Source organism: Protopterus annectens, chromosome 6.part0, assembly GCF_019279795.1.
Source record: "Protopterus annectens isolate FY-2018-M chromosome 6.part0, PAN1.0, whole genome shotgun sequence".
Lineage (NCBI taxonomy): Eukaryota > Metazoa > Chordata > Ceratodontiformes > Protopteridae > Protopterus > Protopterus annectens.
In genome coordinates this window covers 724,548,046-724,571,807 of record NC_056737.1, presented here as the reverse complement: position 1 = coordinate 724,571,807, position 23,762 = coordinate 724,548,046, and the positions used below count along the sequence as shown (strand labels likewise).

Here is a 23,762-nt window from a genome sequence, read left to right as displayed (position 1 = left end):
CTTGAACTAAAAGATACTAGAAGTTTTATCCGTTTTCTCAGTGTCTTTTATAGGTTGTTAAGAGGCAGTCTGTGCTTCTCCTGTTACACCATCAGATACTCATTTGTGCTTGATATCCTGTAGGTCCGCAAATCTAATAACTTAGCAAACACCAGAATCATGGACGTAAATCGTCAACAGCAGATGAATAGAATGCGAAGGAGAGTTGGATTCATTATGTAGCAACCTCCCCCTCCAAAAAAATTCTCTGGAATAACCTGCTCCTGTAGGTTAAGCAGTGTGATACATTACCATTCTTCAAACTGAACCTAGATGACTGGATGGTTACCCTCAAATTTACTCCAGGACTAAACAGCCCAGCCCACCATGAGAAAGGTAGTACAGCCTGAGGGGACCGTATTTATAAGGCATTAATGATTGAAAGACTGAATTGCCTTGAAAGTCCTATAAATCATGTGAAATGACAATCAGACAGACTGTGCCCTTTGAGGGCCCAAACTGAGTTGAGTCAAGAGACTTTAGACTGACAATGCTCATGTTTACGAGTCCCATGATGTTGCAGTCCTTTGTCTTACAGATGAGGCTTGTGAAGCTTATGGATCTAGGAATAGCACTCATCGGCCAATTTAATAAAGAATTTTGAAAAGAACCAAAGCTTACAGAGATGTTGATTTATTTAAAGCCATAGGACTAAAAACATCTTTGTTAGGATGAAACAACAACTACAAATGCTCAACCGTCCTTTTAACTCATTCACTGTAACGGAGCTCAGGAGCTTTGCACTATAACTTCCAATGGGTAGAGCCCAAGTCTTTTGACAGAATCAAATTATGTCCTCATATTTCAAACAAATGTTCATATCTCTGGAACCATAGGAGTTGTGAAAGAAGTATAAATAACAAACCCTTCAGCACAAACTATTTTTATAGTGGTAGTATTCTTTAGGTTCTAGGTCTTAAACCAAATTTTATAAGTCACAGTAACTGTTACATTTGTAATATTTTGTAAACTTACAATATGTCAACAACCACTCAAGTTACACACATACTGTCATCAGCATTTTATTAATCTAGCTGAGAGCTTTCATATGAGGTTAAGGAGTTCTGTATGTGTTATTTGGTTGTTGAGATATTTAGAAAAATGTGAAAATTATATCTATATAAATTAATATCATAAAAACAACATTTAATATCTATTTACCTGCCCTAGACAGAGGTCAAACATTGATGTAGTTTGCCATTGTGTAAGCTTTAAGATGAATTCTTTTAAAAACTTGTACATAACATGGTTTTGAAATTATTGATCCAAATATGAACAAGCAATATTTGACTCCTAGAGGTGTCAGTAGGACGTAACTGCAGATGTACCTGGAGGCGTCAGTCACTCAGATGTAATGAGTTAAGGACGAAATAAGCCAGACCAAGATTTCACCAAGGAATATAAAAATGTACAAACGTCTTTATTAGGACGAGAAGATCTACACAGTTGACCAAAATGCTCTCTGCAGGACACCCTAATAACAAAAGATTAAAATACAAACATCCTTATTGGGAAGAAGAGAATTGCACAGTCGGTCCAAACACCCTGTATAGGATAGTTTAGGTAACAGAGAATTTGTCTTTCCTTAAGCTCACAGTGATACAGACATCCTAATTAAGACAAGGAGATCAACACAGCTTTGCCAAACCTCCCTCTTCTGGACATTTCATATTACAAAAATTTGTCATAACATCAGTACTGGAATGGGAGAACCTTAAATCAAATAGCTACTTAACAATGCTAGAAATGTCTTTCTAAGGACATACCACCACTTGCCTAACCCTGGAATAACCAGTTTCCCTCCTTTAAAGTTGGGACAGTTTTTTCTTGCCCTAGTTGTTTATGGGGTCTGTAGGTATTAGGATCTATCAGTATGTATTGGAATGAGCACTACTGTTCTCCAAGCATCAGGTAAAATACCAGAAGAGAGACTGAGGTTAAAAGATTGTTGAGTGGGTCTGTAAGACAGTGCTCCATAATGGCAAGGAAGCACCCTGATACGCTGTCAGGTAATCGAACTATAATTTTCTCTTCCAAACCGCCTCTGGGGCTTGTTCGGAGTTGATGCTTGAGGTAGAGACTGACAGGGGGTCAAGCATGGATAGACTACAAAAAGATACTGGGTAGAAATTCAAAGTAAATATGTCTGCTAATTGTTCAGCTTTATCCTCTACCCTAGTGGGAGCATGTTGTTATTGTTGATTGGTGCAGGTTTGTGGTTTTTGCTAGTCTACTTGAGTGGTTTTGATTATTTTAATCTCTGTGGTTTTCTATGGGTGTTCTGCCCCTTTCTGTTTCCTTATCTCCATAAAAAAATCCCCTGTAGGTAGTGAGAGGGTTTTAGGTTATTCACATTTTCGTTTGTAGGACCTTGGATGGATAAGTGGTGCTGGTTATTTCTATATAGATAGAGGTGCCGTTTTGTGCTTTCTGTGTTGCATTGTTGTTGACTGTCTTTTTCTAGGATGGAGAAAGAGAAGGCTTCAAAAATATGTGGCTAGAGGGTACAGTTTGACCCCAGAAAATACAGAAGAATGCTGCATCTAGTGCTTGGAGTGCTGACCACTTGCAAACTGATTTGTTCAATGTGTGCTACATTCAGGGCCTGGGTTCTCTCAGTAAGCACTAGGCCTAGTTGGTCATCAGTGGGATGGTCCCTCCTGTTGCAGTTTTATCATCTTCAACCCTGCAAAAAGCTTGAGAAGAGGGAAAGGGAGCAGTCCTGGGATAAGGACACAAAGTCCTAATCTGAGAATAGAGGGGACAGCAAGCACTCTGTCTCGTTGGCTGTAGATGATCTGGAGCTGAAGATTCACCAACCTTTGGCACCTGTGCCACTAACATGAACTGGGCTAATTTTGTCCAGTTGGCCCCGGTCGTCTGGTTTGCCAGTGTTGAAAGACCTAAGTCTCCTGCTTTTAGCATCCCCAGTCAGTTCTTAGCTAAGAATGCTTCTGGTGTGGGTAGGTTACGCAGGCAGAGTTTTCCCTGGAGTCAGCCCCCTCTCCTCCCTGGGTCTGAGCTTCTCCAGTTTGGATCCATTCGTCAGATCCTCCCCCCAGAATCTGAGCTTCCAAACCTCCATTGGTGGCATCATCCGTTCGGTCTGTCTGATCAGTTGGAAGCATGAAGCAGTTAGACTTTTCACAGCTGATGTGCTCCTTTTTTTAGGCCCAGATTCAGTTGGGGATCCTTCCGGCCTCCTCAGCCCAGTTGCCTGACATTCTAGCTCCTGGTGCTGTTTTTCCTCCCCAGTCTGTTTGGCTCTGTGATTCATTGGTATAGCTACACTACCATCACTCATGTTTCCATCTGGCTGTCTGCTTCAGACACCGATTCTTTCCTTGGCGTTCTCTACTCTGGTGTTATTGGAACTGAATGTGCCTCAGGGCTTCGGCATTTCCATTTCAGCCTCTATTTCAGTGTTAGTTGGTCAGGTCATAGCTAGTTTTTTTTGGATCTGAGGAATAAAAGGTCTGGTCATTTAGCTTCAGCCTTGGCTTTTGACACTGTAGGAAGGATCTTCTCCTGATTTAGAGAGAGGAAGATTGGTAGCAGCTTCAGATTCTAACCCTGCCATTGCTTCTGGGTCTACTTATGTGTGTCAACTGGCTTCGGGACAGTCTGCACCTTTGGCCCCAGATGTCCCTATTTTGTGGGGCCCCCCCTTTTCTTCTAGGTTTTCCCTGACTCTCCATTCTGCAAGGGATATGGTAATAGTAGGTGCAAAAGGATGCCCATGGATTCCTCTGAAAAATCACTCACTGAAGGCACTGACCTCAATTAAGGGGAGGGCTCCTTCATGCTATCCCTTGCTAAGGTACCTCCTCTGGAGAACTTATGGAATTGCTGAGACGGCATAGGAGATGGACTTCAGAAGCCCCTTCCCCAGAGAAGGATGTGTTTCTGGAGTCCTTTGCTGCAAGCCAATCCTTGTCCTGAGCAGTCCTCACTCCAGATGCTCTTATTGAACTGGTATCTCAGAGTGGTTGGCGGGAAACCAGTGTGGGAGAACCAATCCCCAGGAAACCGGATATGATTTTGGCCCCTTTTAAGAACGGATCATACTGGAGTAAGTGTCCAGCAGTTGATGCAACCATGGCAGCAGCTGCCATGAAAAAGGATATCTCAGAAAAGTGTACTTTGGTCCTTTCACCTAGTAGAAAGTCTTGGGCCCTGGACTGCTTGGGGAAAGAGCAAATATGGTTCATCAGCCCTCACTTTGTATGCCCTTAACTAACTGATTCATTTGACAAGGCTTCAGTGAGACCTAGTGTCTGAAGTGCCAAATGTGGTGAAGACCTAGCAGTCTCCAGAGACTCAAAATACTCTGGAAGCTGAGTTGTCAACAGTGCAATCGATTACTAATTTGTCCATGTGGCTGCTGTTTAATGCAGCTGATGGGACGTTTCACTCCGCAGCCACTAGCATCGCCATGTGCCACCACACCTGTATGCATTTGTACAGTTTTGCAGACTGCTTTAAGGTGTTATCAATGCTCCATTCGACGGTACTTCCCTTTTTGTCTTAAAGCCACAGAGATGCTAACCAGAAGTGACCAGACAGAATGACTCTGTTTGCAGTAGGAGTGTGCAGTGCCATCCCTCAATAATCCTATTTCAGGAATCAGAAAAAGGGGTAAGCGTTTATTTTTTCATAACTCACAGCAGTTTTACCAGGACGCTGTTGGGGAAGGTTCCTGTCATGCAGAGGGCGTACCCATAATGGAAACCATCCACTCAGCAGAGGCGGTCAGCAGAACCAAGGCTTCCTTGGAGGTTTTTCCAAGGGGGCCTTTGTAATGTACTTCCTTTATCCAGGTTAACTGCTCTTCTCTATCAGGTGTCCCATATTCTTTAGGTCCACAAACCTATGGCAACTGTAGTTTTACAGCTCCTAGGGCACATGGCAGCTACTTTGTCTAGCTACTCTGGCATGATTGCATATGAGGGCAGTACAAAGGACTCTGTCTCCTCAGTGGTCTTAATTCACGCATCCCATGGAATTTCCAGTTTTTCTGACAAACATTTGTTACCAACACATTTGCTGGTGGTTGGACTCCCCTCTGGTTGCAGTAGGGTGACCTTTTGTTCTTCCCCATCCCAGGCCACAGTGACTATGGATGTTTCCCTTCTGGGATGGGGGGGGGGGTATTTTAAAGGGAAGATGGTCTAAGGGACCTGGTCGAATTTCAAAGCCAAACTTCACATAGGTATCTTGGAGATGAGAGCATTCCTCTAGAATGCATGCCTTTCAGGACCTCCTCCCCAAGGGTGTGATTTCCATCCAAATGGACAGCATATCATTGATGTTGTGCCTAAACAAACAAGGGAAAAAGTAATCGTATCCCCTATATCAAGAGGCCCTGAGAGTTTTGCAATGGGTGATGTTCTGTCAGCGATTTCTGATTGCAACACACATCCTGGGGAAATCCAGTGTTCTAGTAGATAGTTTGAGCTGGAGCATTCTTCGTCCTCATAAGTGGTCCCTGAACCCGAATGTAGCAGCTCAGATTTTCTGTTGCTAGAGCACCCCCTCCTGCGATCTTTTTGCCTCTCCATCAGACAGTCCACGTATATCCTTTTGTATGGTTGGCTCCCAGGATGCCTTTGCAGCTACCCTCTGATGCTCTTGATTAGTTTTCAGAAAGCCTGTTGCAGAGCACCAGTTGCCTTCATTGCCCCATTTTACCCCAGACACGTGTGGTTTCCCTTTATTTGGCCTCACCCACTATCACTTTCCTGGTTGATGGAGCCACTCTTTGGTCTGATCTTTCATCCAGTAGGGATGCTATTGCCCAGCTTCCATTCCTTTTAATAAACCAAATGGTTTCTCCAATACCAATGCTAGCCAGGAATCCCATCCTTTCTGACAGATTTATACAATCCTGGCAGGATAATCAAAACTGGTTTCTAGAAGTTTGTGATGAACCCCAGACTGTGTAACAGGGAAGTAGCAAACCTGAAATACTGAAGCAGAGTCTCGGGGGAAGGAATTTGAATAAGCAGATCATCTAGTTACAGAAACTTCTGAATACCTCGAACCCTGCTAAAAGCAATGAGAGGAGTGAGGTATTTGGTGAATACCCTTGGAACAGTAGAGAGGCCAAAGGGCAAAGCAGAGGACTGAAAATGCAAGGAGGAGACAGAGAAATGTAAAAACTTCCTGAAGAGGGGCTGGATGAGGGATATGAAGGTATGCATCTTTGAGATCCAGGATACCAGAAAGGCCTGCGGTAGCAGAAAAGAAAATGTCTGCAGAGATAATATTGAAAGGAATGAATCTTGAGGAAGTTGTTCAGCCTGAACAGATCAAGAATTGGTCTGCATGTGCCTGCCTTTTGTGGGACTAAAACATCTGCAATAAAACTCCTTCCCTGCTGAGGCAGGAGACATGGGTTGAATGGTGCCCTGAGCCAAAAGAGAGTGAAGAACCTCTGGGAAATGCGAGAGCTGTTCCCGAGGAGGCTGAGGAATTCCTGAAAAGGGAGGAAGGGACTTCCAAACCATGAAATATCCCTGATGGATATTGGACAGATCCTAAAAGTTTGAAGTGACTTTTGTAGTCAGTTTGGAAGAGACAGACAGACAGGGACAAGGGAATCTAGTCAAGGGAAAGCGGAAGTAAACTCAAATTGTGCCCAGCTTGTCCTGGAAAGTAGGTTTCTAGGTGGTAGGAGTCTTGAGTAGAAGGCGCGCGCCTAGAGCCCTTCTTACCCCCTTAAGACGGTGAGATTGCCTACAAACAAGTGCAGATTTAAGGTATAATTCCTCTGAAGTTTGGGAATAGGAGAAACAAGAATATGTTTCAGTTTCTGTAAGGCTTTGCCTTTGTCCTGGTGAGACTTGAAAAGTTCAGCAATAGCAGATTCTAAAAGATTTTTATTATCGAAAGGAGCATCCAAAAATTTGTCCTTAGTGTCATCGGGCGAAGCCTGAATACAAAACCAAGAATAACGCCTCATAACTGAACCAAAGGCAGCAGCTCTAGAAGAGCCATCAGCTTACATCGTACTTGCATTTAATTGAGTGGCATGCAATTTGAGAAGTAAAGCTCAGCAGGGAAATAATCAAAGCCTTTCCCTCAAAGTCAGGAAGGTCAGAAACTACCTTAGAAAGGAAAGCCAAGACATACCTGGTCATACGAGTCTGGTGGTTGATGGCACCAAAAGTAGTATAAACTTTCTTGCTCAGTCTTTCCATAATCCTACTATCATTATCAGAAGGCAGTAGCGTGATAGAGGGCAGTAACTTGGATGACTTGTCAGAACAGACTGACACTACAGCAGGGCATTTATAAAGAAATGTGCACTCCTCCGGCACTTTACAGAATTTGTCTAGCTTCTTAGGTGCAGGGGACTAAGAGTCAGGGACTACAGACTTTGCAGAGAAAGTATCCAGAAGGACACCCAGAACAGGATGAACAGCAGATGGCTTACAAGACTCCATCTCTGGAAGCTGATAATATCTTTTCTGTATCAGAGACTTGTGAATAATCCCACTTAAAATAATCCATCATATGGGCAATGGTATCCCTAAAGGAGAGTTTGTCTGGGGTGGAATCTGGACTTATGGAGTTCTTTTTCTCTGAACTGTAGTCCAAGGGAGAAGGGATTTGGGAGAAATAAGACAAAGATTCTTCTGCTGAGTCATGGTCCTTATCCAATGAATATAATTCCCTAGGCCTCATGAGTGGAGTGAAAAACCAGGGAGGAACAGGAAAACAGACACCCTTTTAGGAGACTTCAAGGCCATCAAAGCATTAAATAAATCCTGACCGGAATCCTGCCATTCATGTTGGGGATCCTTAATAACAGGGGAAATGAGCCTTTTTTTTCCTTGTGGGATGTCCACTTGAAACACCGTCAGAAAGTCAGACTCCCAGTGTGAATCAATAATTTTTGCAGGACTCTCCTCCCTAATATCTGAGGAATCCCCATTGATCCTTTGACTATAATCAGCTGATGTTCCCCCTCAACGTCCAGTAGAAACATTGAAAAGTCTCTGAGGATGTGTGAGAAACCCTCCAGAACTGGCATGGTGGTTAGGAGATTGCTCCTGGCTGGTCTGGCAACCTGGGTTATGAGTCAGCCTGCGTGGGTCATTGCGGTCACCCATTCTTCTGTCTGCATATAGTAGTAAACTTAAATTCTTTGATAGGAGGAGTGAATAGGGGAAAGCTTGATCTTTGGAAAGAAGGGGAGAGCACGGTACTATCGGTAGAGGAGGCAGTGCTCCCAAGATGAAGACTCTAAAATGGCTGGCTTTGAATCTGATTCAGATCCGAGAACCCAGAGGTTGAACTGTCATGTTGAAGCAAAGAGAAGAAAACACGGACCTGTCGCTATGGTAAGTACATAGCTTTTGTTTCATTCTACCTTGAAAGGCTTGTCGGTAGCAGTATTGACTCCTAATATCTGTTTAGTGACAAACTTCTATTTTGTGGTGTGCAAGATTTGAGGCTGCTGATTATGACAAGATGACTTTGAAGGATCAGATTTTGGCTGTTGTCAAGTCTGCTTGCCTTTGTCTGAGAAATGTTGCAATTAAGTACCTTATACAATCTACTGGTCACCCTGTCATGGTACATGCTCTTGTTTCTTTCCATTTGGACTGTTGCAATGTTCTATACCCAGATCTTCCAGATTCAGAAGTAGACTGCCTGCAGCTTGTGCAACATTCTCTTGTCCAGCCACTTACAGGGCTTCCCTAATACCACCACGTTACTGATACCAGGATTAGGATTGTTACTCTACTGAGAAACGCATTAAATGTTTATCACTAATGTTGAATTCCAGAGTTTGTGTGGGAAATGTAGAGATGCTAAACAAGTTGCATACAAGCCCACAGCATACGAGTAGCAGGTGGATAGAGTGGTAAGAATTGTTTGTAGTGGTGGTGCTTCATGTTAGTTGTTAGAAACAGTTTTAATTTTTTTTAAGATGTATTCTGGGGCAGTCCTTTGACTGGCATTATTTAGGAACAAGGACATATTTACTGTATGCAAAAGACGAGCACCAGCTGATTCTAAAACCTATTAAGGCCTGCCACAGCTTTGTACTTCGTAGTCACCAGTGTGGACAGAAGAAAATTTGTTCAAGGAGATGTCTGAGATTCTTATGTATTACATCTTCTGTGGATAAACTTGGTGTGCATGTGCGTGTGTGTATGTGTGTGTATGCACACATGTATATATATATATATATATATATATATATATATATATATATATATATATATACACATATATAAATATGTCTGTATATATAGTTATATATATATATATATATATATATATATATATATATATATATATATATAGATATATATATAGATATATATATATATATATATATATATATATATATAATGCATACTTTTTTTAAAAACTTATGGAGGCCTGAGGTTCTGCTTCTTTATTTGACTTACAGGGGAAGTTGATTCACTATTGCATAGTCTGATATATTAAGATATCTTGTTTTGTACCATTTTTTTCTTTCTTTTTGCAGACACTTAATGTAGTCTCCTGGTCTCCTTGCGGACGTTATTTAGCTGCTGGAAGTATTGATGGCAATATTGTTGTATGGAATGTGGAAAACAAGAAGTGTTTAGAAAGGTATGTCTTGATGCATGGTGTTAAAATAGCCATTTATGATTCTGCTATGGAAGTGTTTTAGAAAGACACTGAAAGTTGTTTATGATTAATTCTGCTTTTATGATGTGCTTACTGTTTACCATCTTTCTTATCACCCTCATTAGCAGTGTAATCACTTGTAGGTTTCCATTATTTGACTTTTTGGTTAGGTTTCTGACTTTAATACCCTAAGAGGAATTCAAGAATCCTTTACACTTTTTAGAGACTCCCTTGTCTGTAAAGCAGAGGGATGAAAATGTGATCATGATACATGAACCCACTTTTTACCTGACCTTCACTGTTGCAAGAAGGGTATATAAAATCCCGGCAGCAGGTGAGGTGTATGATAGTTGATTGCTTCATGTGATAGAGTACATCAGGAGAATCTAGATACCAGGCTATCGACTAGTCCTCTACCAATAGGAGATGCCTCTCAAAGGCCTACCTTCTTACGTTTCATTGAGTCTGTACTCTGAACACATCCTGTACATCAGATGCATGTAGAAGCCACCTGGAGTTCCCTTCCCTTTCAACAGTCTGTGCTTCCCACACTCAGGTCTGTTAATAGCAGTAAGGAAACATCTGCAAACATCACCCACCTTTCATTGATCAAAGACCCTTGCCAAGCTCCCATCACATAATTTTGCATTTAAAGGTCCCTGGAAGCAGCTACATCCCCCACTAAGTGATAAAAGGTTGTAGTTCCCTTCATCTGGCTTAAGTTCTGAGATTCCAGTCCCCTACTTCCCACTAATAGTTACCATTCCCTGTCTGTCGCTCCCTCATCTATCAGATTATTATTTTGTTTTCTTTTGGCTACTAAAATCAAGTTGAACAAAGCCCATTCAAAGGGGAGAACAGGAAAGAAAAGTTGTGCTACAAATTGTAAAGGTACATTGTAATGAGTAGTGTTTTTTGATCTGTCAAGGAGAATTCATTCTTCGTTAACTTTGTATATCTTAATGTACCACACATGTTCAGTTCTGCAAGTATAACTTTCCCAGCTCCATGTGCACCTAACTTTTTCCATGAATACCTGTGTCTCATTCCTCCTTTTCCACCATTAAATGTGTTCAGATGGATTCTAATAGCTCCAGGCTACAGTTTCGGATTTTTGGGTTAAGCTTTGTGAATTGTTGCTTTTTTGTCCTTTTCCACGCAGGGTTTGTGAATACAGGTAGGTAACCCTATTTAACACTATTCTGGTGTTTTGCTGTAGTGGTAGAGCTTTTGTACAAATTAATCGCACCCATACTCTTTCTGTTAGGCTGCTGTTGCCATTTAGGTGGAGCTGATACTTAAGTTTCCCTTTTATTGTGATTGGGGTGAATTTCCACTATTTTTCCTTTATTTTTTGTTGTTTGCACTTTTCCCTATTTAGCTATCACAGCTTGTACTTATGTTAAATGTGGTTGTAGCAAACATGACTCGTGCCAAAAGTCTTGATAGGTGCAGGTATTGTCTAGTCATCAGTATGATTTGGACCACTGTAATATCTGTGGAAACTTTTAGAGAGACTACTTTCAAAGCTGAAGGAAGCTTCGTCATAGCTATTTTTTAAAGCTTCATGTCAAAAAAAGTTTCAGCTGTGCCCTCCACCCTAGGTCTTTAGTTTTCTTCTTCTTGTGGAAGAATAAAAAAGACTCCCATTCTGTTCTCCAACTCATTCTCCAGTAAAGCCAGGCACTTCTATGATTCTAAGATACCATATTTTATTAAACCTACTGCTAAACTATGTACCATTAAGGCGAGATGTGTTAAGCTGGTCAAAGTAAAAACCCATGCCTAGTTCTGCTGGAATAGATATACAAGATGTTGTGATAGCCGTAGTCCTCTCCTGTTCCTCCAGTGACTTCCATTGTTGTAGTAAGCTCTACATCATTGCAAGTGGTCTCTTCATTCGCCAGTTTGAGAGTCCTACTGCTGTCCCCTTCTAGTCAGGCAGTCTCCTGCCCTACCTTTCATTAATCATATTGAACTACTCAAGCTATTGTGGATCTTCAATAAAGGCAGATACCCCTGAGAGAGATGGGATCGATGGTACAAGAGAGATGAAGATGAATTTGATGTGATCACTCGGTTCTCTCTCGACCATTTGGACTGCATTAATCCTTGAGTTCAGCATCTAAGGTGTCAGCTGTGCTCAGGCATTCTTTTCTTGAATTCATGATTTCCATTGTCTCTTCTGGAACTGGATCGGTTGGCACTGCCTCCCCTGACATCAGGTGCTGTTTCTCTGGCCAGCTTGGTCCCATATTATAATTTATCTTTGCCTACCCTTCGTAGGCTTGTCTCTTGGCCCCCTTGTGAGTTCCAGTGTTGGCTTCTGCAGACTTGACATCAACTCCTCCAGTACTCATCCCCTTCTTGAATGTACAGTGGATTTTAGTACCAGCTCACAAGTACTATGCTACTGATGGTGAGGCCAGTACAGGCTACTCAGATTCAGTTGATTTAGGAGGTCTAATATTTGCTGACCCAGGATTGACTATTCCAGCACTGCTTGGCCTAGAGCAGGTGTCACCCCCTGGTCAAATGTAGGATCCTTTAGGGACCTTTCTATGGTGAATTGGGAGGCCATTACCTTCAGGACAGCAAGCTCCCCAAAGACTGTTTTGTGTTGGGATACTGAAGGCTTCCCAGAGTGGCCTAGAAATAGAACCAAGTGTCACCACATTGATCCTCCAATGGAGGATGAGGATGATGAGGTGGGTACATATCCCCACCCTTGGTTCTGGATGATCCACAATTTACTGAGGTTTTGCAAATGATGAAGGGGAGATGCAGCAGGCCCTTTCAGGCCCTACTTTCTACAAAGAAGTGAATGCAGGAGGCCTTCAGGATACTCCAAGCATCCTCCTGGGTAGTTTTTTCTCTTGTGGATATTGTTGGAGAGCCGGTGAAGATGACATGGGTTAACCCATATACTATGCCCTTGTGTCCCGAGAAGTCTGAACAGGGTTTTCAGACCCTACCTTACTGTGCAATCTGGGTGTGGACAGTCCTAAGTCAGATATGATCATCTCCAAGGCTGCTCTGAGGAGCATCCATACTGTTCAGTTAATCTGTCCTTCCCCTGATAAGTTCAGGACTTTGGACCGGCTGCAGAAGCAGGCATTTATACCCTCCACAATTCTGTCTTGGAGTGCATAATTATTGATGCATATGCTATGTTTCCATATTTAATATGAAATATTGCATGCTGTTGAGAGCCTGCATGAAGGACCCATAAAAGATGAACTCCACAGCCCACTTTCTATGTGTTGCTTATAGTGCTGAGGGGGTTGGGGATGGAGAGGATGGCAGTATCTGGTATCATGTACCTGCAAGCCTGACTCTGTCTTATGACATTTATGGATGTACTTGCTGTTTGGGGCCAAAATTGATCAGTATTTCAGGGCATGACAGAGGAGAAATCTCTTTGAGCTTTTGGGATGACCTTTAATTCTCCCTTCGGATCCTTCTGCAAGACAGGAAAGAACCACAGATGGCTTTTTTGGCATATGGGTGGCACAGTGGTGCAGCGGTTAACGTTGTCACCTCACAGCAAGAGGTTCTCCGGTTCGATTCTCGGCTGGGGTGCCTTCTGTGTGGAGTTTGCATGTTCTCCCTGTGTTCGCGTGGGTTTCCTCCGGGTACTCCGGTTTCCTCTCACATTCCAAAGACATGCATCTGGAGCATTTCTCCCCGGGCCTCCACTGAAAACAGGCTCTGTGGAACCTAGTCGGACATTCCCGGTCAACAAATGTTAAATAAATAAATAAAAATAAAAATAAATAAATATGCTATAAAAAACATGGCAGTGGAAGACTTGGTGTGCTCAGTCTTCTTCATCCCTGGTACCAGCAATGTTGTTGGATCAATGGATGGAGGGCATCAAGGTGTTCTTAGAGAGAGATTATAATCCCTGTAAGGGGAGTTTTCACCATTTCTGGCTCCCATTCCTTGTCAGTAGCAGTCTGGTGTGGATTGTTACCTCTTCACCTCACTTAATGGCATCAGATGTCCAAGGAGAGTTGGCTTAGGGACATTATCAATAATGGATTCTTTATTTCATTCCACTACAAGCCAATATACCCATTTTCTGCTCTTACCAGATTGTCACCCCGTTAGAAAATGGAGTCAAGCAAAAAGGTATAACACCTCCTTTAGAGCACAAAAGAAAGGACAGGAGTGTTATTCCACATTCTTATTGGTTTAGTGAAAAGCACAGAATCTCAAGCCCATGCTGGATCTCACTGTCCTTAAACAACACCTTTATCCCAAAACCCAAAAGTGTTTTTTACATGGTCATGCTGCAGTTTGCCCTCCCATATCTATCAAGATGAGTGTATGTGCTGTTTCAGTCTTGAGGACTCTTATCTCAACATGAAGATTGCTTCAAGGAAGTTTCTGTACTTCATACAGGGACCAGTCCCTGCCATTTTATCTCACCTCAACCTTCTGAATTTTCAGCAAATGCATGGCACTAATGACAGTTTATCTCTGCCTGCACAACAAAGGTCCTCACATATTTAGATGATTGGCCAGAGGTCAGAGGTCATAATGGATCTGATGAAGTAACAGCTGAATCCCACACAGGAAAAAACTGGGAGCAGTTAGTTCTTGTGGCATCACTCTAATGTGTGCTAGAGTTGAACAACCTTCTTTAGGGCTGTTCTGTAGGTGGTGCCTGTCTTGTATCTTATAGCCACTACAGATGCATCTCCCCTAGTGTGGTTGGGTGAAATTGCATTGGGCAGACAGACAGAGGTCTTTGTCTTCCCAGGAGCTATCCTTGTGCATCAGTGTCCTGGAGTAACCTTCTAAGCAACAAAATCTTTCACAGTGCCCCCCCCCCCAATTGAATGAGTGGCTGTTCATTCAGACACTGGCTGTAATGCTGTATGTCAACAAAAAGGGCAGAATGAAGTCCTACCCCCTGTGTTGGGAAACACTGAGAGGGTGGGATTCGGTAATCTCTACCCATTGGTTTCTGGTTACCACATGTATTCCTAGGGTAGCAAACTCTGTAGTGGACAGACTGTGCTGTTTGTTGATGCCCCACAACTTGTCAGTCAGTTTGGCCATTACATGACAAATTCCAGGTATTGAGTTTTCTCCCTCATTCTTTTGCCCAGTGGTCAGAACTAGGGATGCTGTGTCCTTGGGGGTTATTTTATGCCCCCCACCCATTTTCTCTGATGAAATTAATTCCAAGAGAGTTTTTTCAAGGCTAGAGTCATTTTAATAATCTCATGTTGAACTAGATTTGTGTGTTTCCTGGGATCCATATGAGTTCGTCGACAGTTCATAAGAACGACACTCACTTCTTCGACACGACATCATCGACCGTTCATATTATCGACATTTCAGGTATGCGATCTTCCCCCTTGCAGGACCCATGTTAGCACTTGTTTCTGTGTTGACACAATTAGGGTGTTACGTGACTCTGTACAATTTACCTTAACACAGAAACAAGTGCTAACATGGGTCCTGCAAGGGGGAAGATCACATACCTGAAATGTTGATAATATGAACGGTCGATGATGTCGTGTCGAAGAAGTGAGTGTCGTTCTTATGAACTGTCAACGAACTCATATGGATCCGTTTCCTGCTGTTGCTAAGATTAGAAGTAGAATCTTCAGACCTCTGTGTTGAAGATTCTATTGTGTCTCCCAACTGAGAAGGCAGACTTGGACCTTTGATTTCTAAAACTGACCGGTTGTGTCAACTTCACTAATAGATGGAAACCAGGTACTTTTGGGAGACTGGTACATGTTGTGTCATCTTATCTGGAGCCTTCCACTCACAGGAATGTTAATGTAGAAGATTCAAAAATGGGTAAGGCAACATAACATTGAGCAGTTCTCATCTCTTGTGTTTTAAGTTTCTACAGTATCTGTTAGAAATTTCTGACTCTGAACTCAGTCATCCATTAATATCCATTTAGTTGCCATCTATAATTGTCAGGCTAGGCAGAATTGGTCTTGCTTGGTTTCTCTTAGTCTGCATGGCCATCATTTGAGGTGGGGGAGAGTTTATTGTTCTAGTCCCATATCTGGTGTTTGGATTTCATTCTTCAGTGTTAAGACTGCAGGTCAGCATAAAGGGGATTATTGCAATCTTGAGTGTGCCATCTGGCTAAGTTGGTGATAGCTCAAGTGGATGTAAAGATCCTGAGACAGTTATCAGAAAGAGTAGGGGGTCGTTGTATGTAAATTGCACACATTTATAGTATCAGTATGTTGTTTATACTGTTCATCCCTCAACTCCTCTTGTCATGACTAATATTTTCTTTCAATTTACACATTTCTTTAGTAAATGCATCTCTTGATGCCATGCTGTCAAAGTATTCCTGTAAATGTAATCTCTTGTATCCATTATAATATTCATCTGATATTGTACTCATTTGTCTGTTAGCCAATTCATTTTAAAGATTTTCCTCATAAATGTTTAACCCTATCACATAATAGAAATAGACTTCCTGATGTTTCTTCCACCTTAAACGTATTATACAAGCTTTCACTTACTACTTTATACAACATCACTGCTTTCACTAGTAACTTATTCAGTAGTAATTTCTTAAAGAAATCTTGAACCTGAGCTAATACAGTAAACCTTTTCATTCTTTCCTTAATTGCATTTTTTATTTTGTTTTTTAAGTACTTCCATTGCTCTGTGTATTAAGGTTCTTTCATAATTACTTTGTATCATTGCCTTTTTTCTTTTTCACTATCATTCTTGTATAACGTCCATTCTATAGTCTTTCTTTGCTATTCATTAACTTCAATGCTTTCCAAATATTTTTTTCAGCAGACTTATTTTTCCTAAAAAAAAAATCACCAAACTTTTGTCACATCATCTGAGAAATAATTCTTTGCATTTTGTACTTCGTATTTTTTAATATCCAAAACAGATTTAATGAAACCATGTACAATTGGATTTATCAAACTCATACCCATTTTCTCCACCTGTATAAAGAGTTCCTCTTGCTAAAAATATTTAATACTAAATAATTAAAACCACAAGAGAATATTTTCTACTACACAGTGCTAGTCAAGAGTTCAGAGATCACACAGAAATACTTCAAATAAATCAGTAGTACAGTTCTGACATCACAGAAAAACACTTAGTCTATTTTTTCTAGCTATTCCTACAAGAAAACACACTTCTAAAATAACTTACTTACATAGAGCAAGGCAGAGTGCTGAGAGTTGGCTAGTCAAGTTAAAAATGCTTAATGCTTTCTGATTCTCTCTGTTTAAATTGCTATTGCAGTTCTGATTAACATTACACTTTCCTGGTTTTCCCAGACTGATAGATTAACTGCATTTACATTCTTTTACACTTAGAGCAATAAAGGACATTCCATATGTAAATTCTGGTCATTAACTTTAACCTTAAAACAATAGGCAGGAAGCCTTCATCTAGCCGGACCAGAGCCGAATTGTAAAACATCAAAGGCAGTGATGAAATAATTTTAATTTCAAAGGACCAACAAGAAATGCTTGACTTAGCTTCTTTCCAGCAGATGGCAATGTTGCCATATTGTTTTAAGTTCAACATTCATATTCACAAATGATAGAATTATCTGCACAATTCTATCTGGCTAGGCTAGCAGCCTTCACCCATCTCTACAGTCTTCACCCCCCCCCCCCCCCCCCCGGAGAACTCAAGCTAGTTTTTCAAGTGTCTTGAGAGCCCATCTGCATTGGCATTGGTATTCCCACTGTGATGCTGCACTGAAATATATGCTTGCAATCCCAGGCTCCATCTTAGCAACTTGGCATTTTGCTGACTGGCTCTGTTTAACCATGTTAGAGGGTTGTGATCTGTCATAACAGTGATTTTTTTCCATACAGATAAGGCTGAAGTTTCTGCAGTGCCCACACTATTGCTAGACATTCCTTTTCTACAGCTGCATAGCATTCTTCCCTGGGTTGGAGCCTACGACTGAGATAAACCACTGGATGATGTTCCCTCTCTGAAGAAATCTGGCTAAGTACAGCCCCCCAACCCCATGGTTTCAGACATCCACCTGCACAACAAATTCTTTGCTGGAATCTGGCCTGGCTAACACAGGGGGTCCTCCCAAAGCTTCTTTAAGCTTCTGGACTGCCTGCTCACATGCTAGGGCATCATTGTGAACTCAAACAAGCCAAAAGGAGTCACAAAGGCTGACTTCTCTCTAGCACTGGGAGTCAAGGGCACCTGCCAGTAACCCTTGGTAAGATCAATGGTTGTAAGATACTTAGCCCCACCCAGCTGCTCTAGGGCCTCATCTGTCCTAGGCATGGGGTAAACATCCGACTCTGTGAGACAATTTAATTTCCTGTAGTTCACACAGAACCTGGAGCTGCCATTCTTCTTTGGCACCAGCACCACTCGGGAGGCCCAGGGACTGTTGGACTCTTGAATCACCCCTAGTTCCAACATCTCCTGTACCTCCTCCATCCGGGTCTGCCTGACTCTCTCAGGCACCCTATAATGTTCCTGCCTAATAGGCCTTTGGGGTCCTGTATCCACCTGGTGCTGCACCAGGTGGGTGCACCCTGGTTTCCCAGTGAACATGTCCCCAAATTCCTGCAACACTGCTCAGATCTCTCGAACCTGGGTAGGAGATAGCTGCTGGGACATTGCTAACCCTTCCACCGAGGTGTCAGCCCAAGCCTCACTGAGGAGATCAGTCCCCAGATCTCCCTCAGACTTCTCCTGCAATCCACTGCAAATGCTCAGCACAAGGGCCTCTCCCTATCATGGTAAGGTTTCCTCATGTTAACATGGTACAATTTGTGCACCTGCCGTCTTCCTAGCAGTTCCACCATGTCGTTAACATCACTTACCTTTCTTACCACCTTGTAGGGTCCCTCCCAAGTTGCTTGCAGCTTGTTGTGTCTGACAGGAATGAGAACCATTACCTGCTGCCCCACAGCATACTCTCTAGCTCAAGCATTCCTGTCATACCACACCTTTTTCAGTTGTTGGACTTCTGCCAGGTTCTCCTGGGCTAAGCCCATGAGTTCCCTGAGCCTTGTCCTGAGGTTTAGGATGTAAGCCACAACAGACTCCTTGTGAGACTCGCATTCACCTTCCCACTCATCTTGAATTAAATCTAGAGGTCCCCTCACCCTATGCCCATACAGCAACTCAAAGGGTGAAAACCCTGTGGATTCCTGGGGAACTTCTTTGTAAGAAAACAGATGGGGCAAATATTTGTTGCACTCCCTCTTAAACTGATCTGCAAATGCCTGTAGCATGGACTTCATTGTAGAGTTTAACCTCTCAACAAGACCATTAGTTTGGAGATGGTAAGGGGTGGTCTTCATCACCCCACTAGACTTCCACAGACAAGCCAGCAGGTCTGACATGAAATTGGCACCTCGGTCAGTCAGTATTTCTTTTGAAAAACCTACCCTGCTGAAAATCTCTAACAAAGCATTTGCCACCTTCTCTGCCTCAATGGAGGGCAAAGACACTGCCTCAGGGCATCATGTAGCATGATCCACTACCACTAGGATATACTTTTTCCCTGTGGAACTTGGGGTACTCAGAGGATCCACAATATCATTAGCTACTCTCTGAAATGGCTCCTCAATCACAGGCAAAGGTATCAAAGGAGCTGTCACCTTGTCTCCTGCCTTGACTACTTTTTGGCACTGCTCACAGGTCCTGCAGTACCCTGTTACATCTCTGGAAATTCCAGGCAAGTAGAAGTTCTGCATAATATGCCTCTTTGTACTTTTTATGCCCATATGACCTGCAAAGGGAATATCATGAGCTATGGCTAGAAGCACCAGATAGTAGGCTCTAGGCACTACCAACTGCTGTAGTCTCTCACCTTCTAGCTCTCCCTCAGGGGTCCACTCTCTGTACAGTAACCCTTTGTCCAAGTATACAGAGCCCTCCTTTCCTTGAGAATCAGGTGCCTCCCTAGCTACCTGCCTCAGGCCTTGCAGTGTAGGGTCTGAGAGCTGAGCCTGTCTCAACTCTCTCCTTGTAACTCTTCCCAGCTCCCCTTCCACAGGAAGTCCGGCATCCTCTGATGGTGCCTCACTGTCAGCCTGGGTACTACTACTCACCCCTACCTTTGCATTCACTCTGTCCAAGGGACCATCAGTACCCACAAGCAGCTGTGGCTCACCTTCAGTTTCACTGCTACAGAGTAGCTCCCTCCCTGAAGTAACCACCTTACCAGTCTTGGCTGCAAGTATGCAGTCTTGTCTGGGTCTCCCCCAGGCTACCAGACCTACATGCTTGTCTCCTAGCCTCACTGCGTGTAACTGCATAAGCACATGGTATTGTCTCATCCAAATCCTTCCCTCTCAGGACATCTGCAGGATGGTAGTTCTGTACCCCTGTTGTCTCTAGACAACGTACTATTGGCATTTTGTCTTTCCCACTTACTGGCTCCTTCACCTTTGGTTTCCCACCTTGCCTCCATGGACACCTGTATGCCACATGGCCCCACTGTTTGCATTCAAAACATTTAACCTTAGCTCCTGGATGTGTACCTGGACTAGTGGCTTCCCCTGCTACTGGCAGATTCTGGTGTGGCAGTCTGTGCTGCCACCCATGGGTTCCTTTAGACCCATGAGCAGTACTGGGGGTCCCCTTCCCGTGCAGGGCTGCCCTGCTTGCCAGGTATAGGTCTCCCTTCTTCCCCAACTCATCTGAAGTAGCACATTGTCTATCAGATAACCAGATCCTCATGTCCTCAGGCAAAGTGCTAAGGCCTTGTTTCCTCACCAAAAGGTCTGCCAGCCCTTCAGAAGTGGTGACCTGACATCCACTCACCCACCTATGGAAATAAGTGCTCAATTCAGCAACATATTCACACACACTTTCATCTGCCTTGTGTCTATGCTCACAAAATGTTTCCCTATACATTTCAGGTGTTAGCTTAAACATTTCTAAAAGACATTTCTTAACAGAAGTATAATCAAAACATGGAACGGCTGGCATTTTAGCTAATGCAGTTACAGCTTTACCATGGAGTAAGGGGGGGTCAGTAACCGTACCCAAGATCCCTTGGTCAACTTCATACTGTTTAGATACCTCTCAGACGTGAATGAAACTATCAAAATTATCCCCCTTTAAACTGCAGAAGAAATTTACTGACCTTTTGTGCTTCTGGGGTTCAGTTACTCCCTACTACATTACCTCCATGACTGACGAAGAGTCAGCATCTCCTTCTCATGCTGCCTCTCCTTTCTTGTTCCTCAGCTTGCAGACGTAGCAGATGTTCTTCATCTCACATTGCTGCAGTCCTAACACTTGGGTAGTCCGCTGTCCACGGTCGGCCCGAATATCAAAGTATAAGGCTGACGTCGGTCAGGGCGCATTTAACTGACGTCAGGACGTCAGGGTACAAATGCGCATGACCGGCGTCATATCCTCAGTCTTTTTTGCCGCATGGTCTGATGCAGAAGCAGCATTGCAAGTGCCGGTTGGCGTTCTGAGATTTTTCTATTTAGAAGTTTCAGACCGAGTTCAAAGTTGGCTAAGTACCCGTTAGAATATTTTTGTTTTTCTTGCCTCAGTCATTTACCGGATGTCAGAAAAAGTTAATAATTGCGTTTCTTGTGGGAAACAGATACCGCATAGAGATTATCATACTTTGTGTATTCCTTGCTTAGGGCCTGAGCACGACGTTGTTGGCTGTCGCTCTTGTGCTAGATTTAATAAACGCACTATAAAGAGAAGGTTGGATTGTGCAAGGTTAGTCTTTGGGAAGCGGTGCAATTATAAAATGCCGTCGGATGCTCCGGCCCGCTTCTCAAGAAGCGCAAGGACAAGACAGTTAAGCCTAGGCTAGAAGAACCGTCTGTGCCGGACGCCGGTTCTTTAGAGGTGTCGGTGGAGCCGGTGGCTCCACCGGAGATTTCTTTGTGTTCACAGAGTGAAACTTTATTATTGCAAGATGTGGCCTCTCAGGAGGCAAGTCAAGCTGAGGGGGCTTCTCAGGTTACGATACTCCCCTCCCTTCCTAAGGTGGTTAGGCCCTCTCCTTCTGTTACTAAGGCTTCTCCCAGGGGCAGGCCAGGTTTAGCTTCAGTTGGTGTTACCCCTAGCTCTTCAGGTACTATGCCCAAGAAGCATATGCTTAAAATGGCAGAAGATTTGATTACTTTGATTAGGGGTTCTATGCCCCCTCCTGCTAAGAGACCTAGGGTGGAGCCTGAGCTGGGGGGTTTTGAGCAAGCTTCAGATGTTTCAGAGTCTTCGGCTGAAGACTTGCAGGAGTACTCTCCTTATTCTGATTCTGATGTGGATGATTCTACTCCTTCTGCTACTCCTCTTGAGGATTTTTCTTTTTCTGAAACTCTTCATTCCATGAGGGAGCATTTTAAGTGGGAAGGTCAGGACTTCTCTGATTCCAGGAAACGGCTTAGGGAATTTCTGTTTTTACCCCAGCATAGGCCTTTGGCTATACCTCCTGTTTTGGATGTAGTGGAGGATGTTTTTACAGAGGCTTCTCTTAATCCTGATTCTTTGCCTCCTGCTCCTGTTAAACCGGATAGGTATTACAGGGTGCCTGACGTTCACAAGTATCTTTTTAAAAGTCCTAGGGCAGACCCAGAAACTGTTAGCCAGGGGCCTAAGGGTGTTAAGGCTTCTGTTGTTAAGAATCCGGTTCCTACAGATAAGGAGGCTAGGGCCTTGGATAGATGGGGAAAGAAAGTTTATACTTCCACTCTTGCTATAAGGGCTCTGAATTGCCAGTTTCACATGTTGAAATACCAAAACTATCTCCTTTCACAGTTGAAGTCTAAGGTTGATGCTCTGGCAGTTGGTATTGATTGTAAAGAGTTGCAAGATTTAGTCCATGTTTCTGAACAGGTGGGTAAGCATTCTTTGCAATGTGGTTTTGATGCTGTACAGGCCTCGTCTAGGGTGGCTGCCACTGGGACTGTTCTTCGCAGGCACGCCTGGCTGAGGGATCAGAATTTGTCTGAACATGTTAAAACAAGGATTTTAGATGCTCCTTTACAATCTGACGTGTTGTTTGGGCCTCCTGTTGAGACAGTCTTAAAGAAAATGGAAGACAAGACTAAGTCTATGCAGACTGTTAAAGATTTTTTGCAAGTCCAGCCTCCAAAATTTAGTAGAAATTGGCCTACTAAGGGGTGGACGTATCCTTCTTATGATTCCCAGTCTAGGGGTAGATCTAGGCGTGGTAGGGCAGAGCTCAGGGCTCTTTCCGGCCTAGAACAGGGAGTTCTCCTGCACAGGCTTGGTGAGGGCAGGGGTCAGTCCTTTCGTAAACAGACCCAATGACCTACCTTTTCAGCTGCCAGAGCCTGCTCGTCTGGCAGCACCTTTGGGAGGAAGGTTGGCACTCTTCAAAGAAAATTGGAGTTTAATTACCCAGGACAGATGGGTATTGGATATCATACACCACGGCTACAGGTTTTATTTCCATACCTTGCCTCCTTTCAAAGGCATGCCAGACGTTCCTCCTCAACAAAGAATGGAGGCTCACAGACAGGTTTCTCTGTTGCTCCAACTAGGGGCCATACAGCCGGTCCCTCTGCCAGAAGTGGGCCTAGGATTTTATTCTCGCCTGTTCCTAGTACCAAAGAAGGGGAACACGTGGAGACCAATTTTGGATTTATCTATCCTCAACACTTATCTGGACATTCCCAAGTTCAAAATGTTGACGTTGCAGCAGCTTTTACCTCTGCTGGGCAAAGATCATTGGATGGTAACTTTGGATCTCAAGGAGGCTTACCTTCATGTTCCTATCAGACTCAGTTGCAGAAAGTATCTGCGTTTTCGAGCTGGGACTTCTCACTATCAGTTCTCTGCATTGCCCTTTGGCTTATCTACTGCGCCCAGAGTGTTCACGAAAGTTCTGGCTCCAGTGATAGCTTTCTTCAGACTAAAAGGAATACAGATCTATCCTTATTTGGACGACTGCCTGATTCTGGCTCAAGGAAAGGAAGAGCTTCTTCGTCATTTGGAGTATGTGATAGCAGTGCTAAGTCCAGTCTAGTACCCTCTCAAGACATGTGCTTTCTGGGTGTGAGACTGAATACAGCAGCCCAGATGGCCTTTTTAACCCCGGACAAACACAAGAGTCTATCCCTTTACTTCCATCAACTATC

General features: G+C 43.3%; 1 protein-coding gene across 3 annotated transcripts in view; it reads left to right on the top strand.

The window, feature by feature from the left end:
• WDHD1 (WD repeat and HMG-box DNA binding protein 1) overlaps positions 1 to 23,762 on the top strand; it is a 2,322,801-nt gene that overhangs the window by 854,072 nt on the left and 1,444,967 nt on the right. For all 3 annotated transcript variants that reach the window (XM_044074408.1, XM_044074407.1, XM_044074406.1), the window contains exon 9: positions 9,548 to 9,654. In XM_044074408.1, the coding sequence (XP_043930343.1) occupies positions 9,548 to 9,654 (107 nt within the window). The remainder of the gene's footprint in view (positions 1 to 9,547; positions 9,655 to 23,762) is intronic.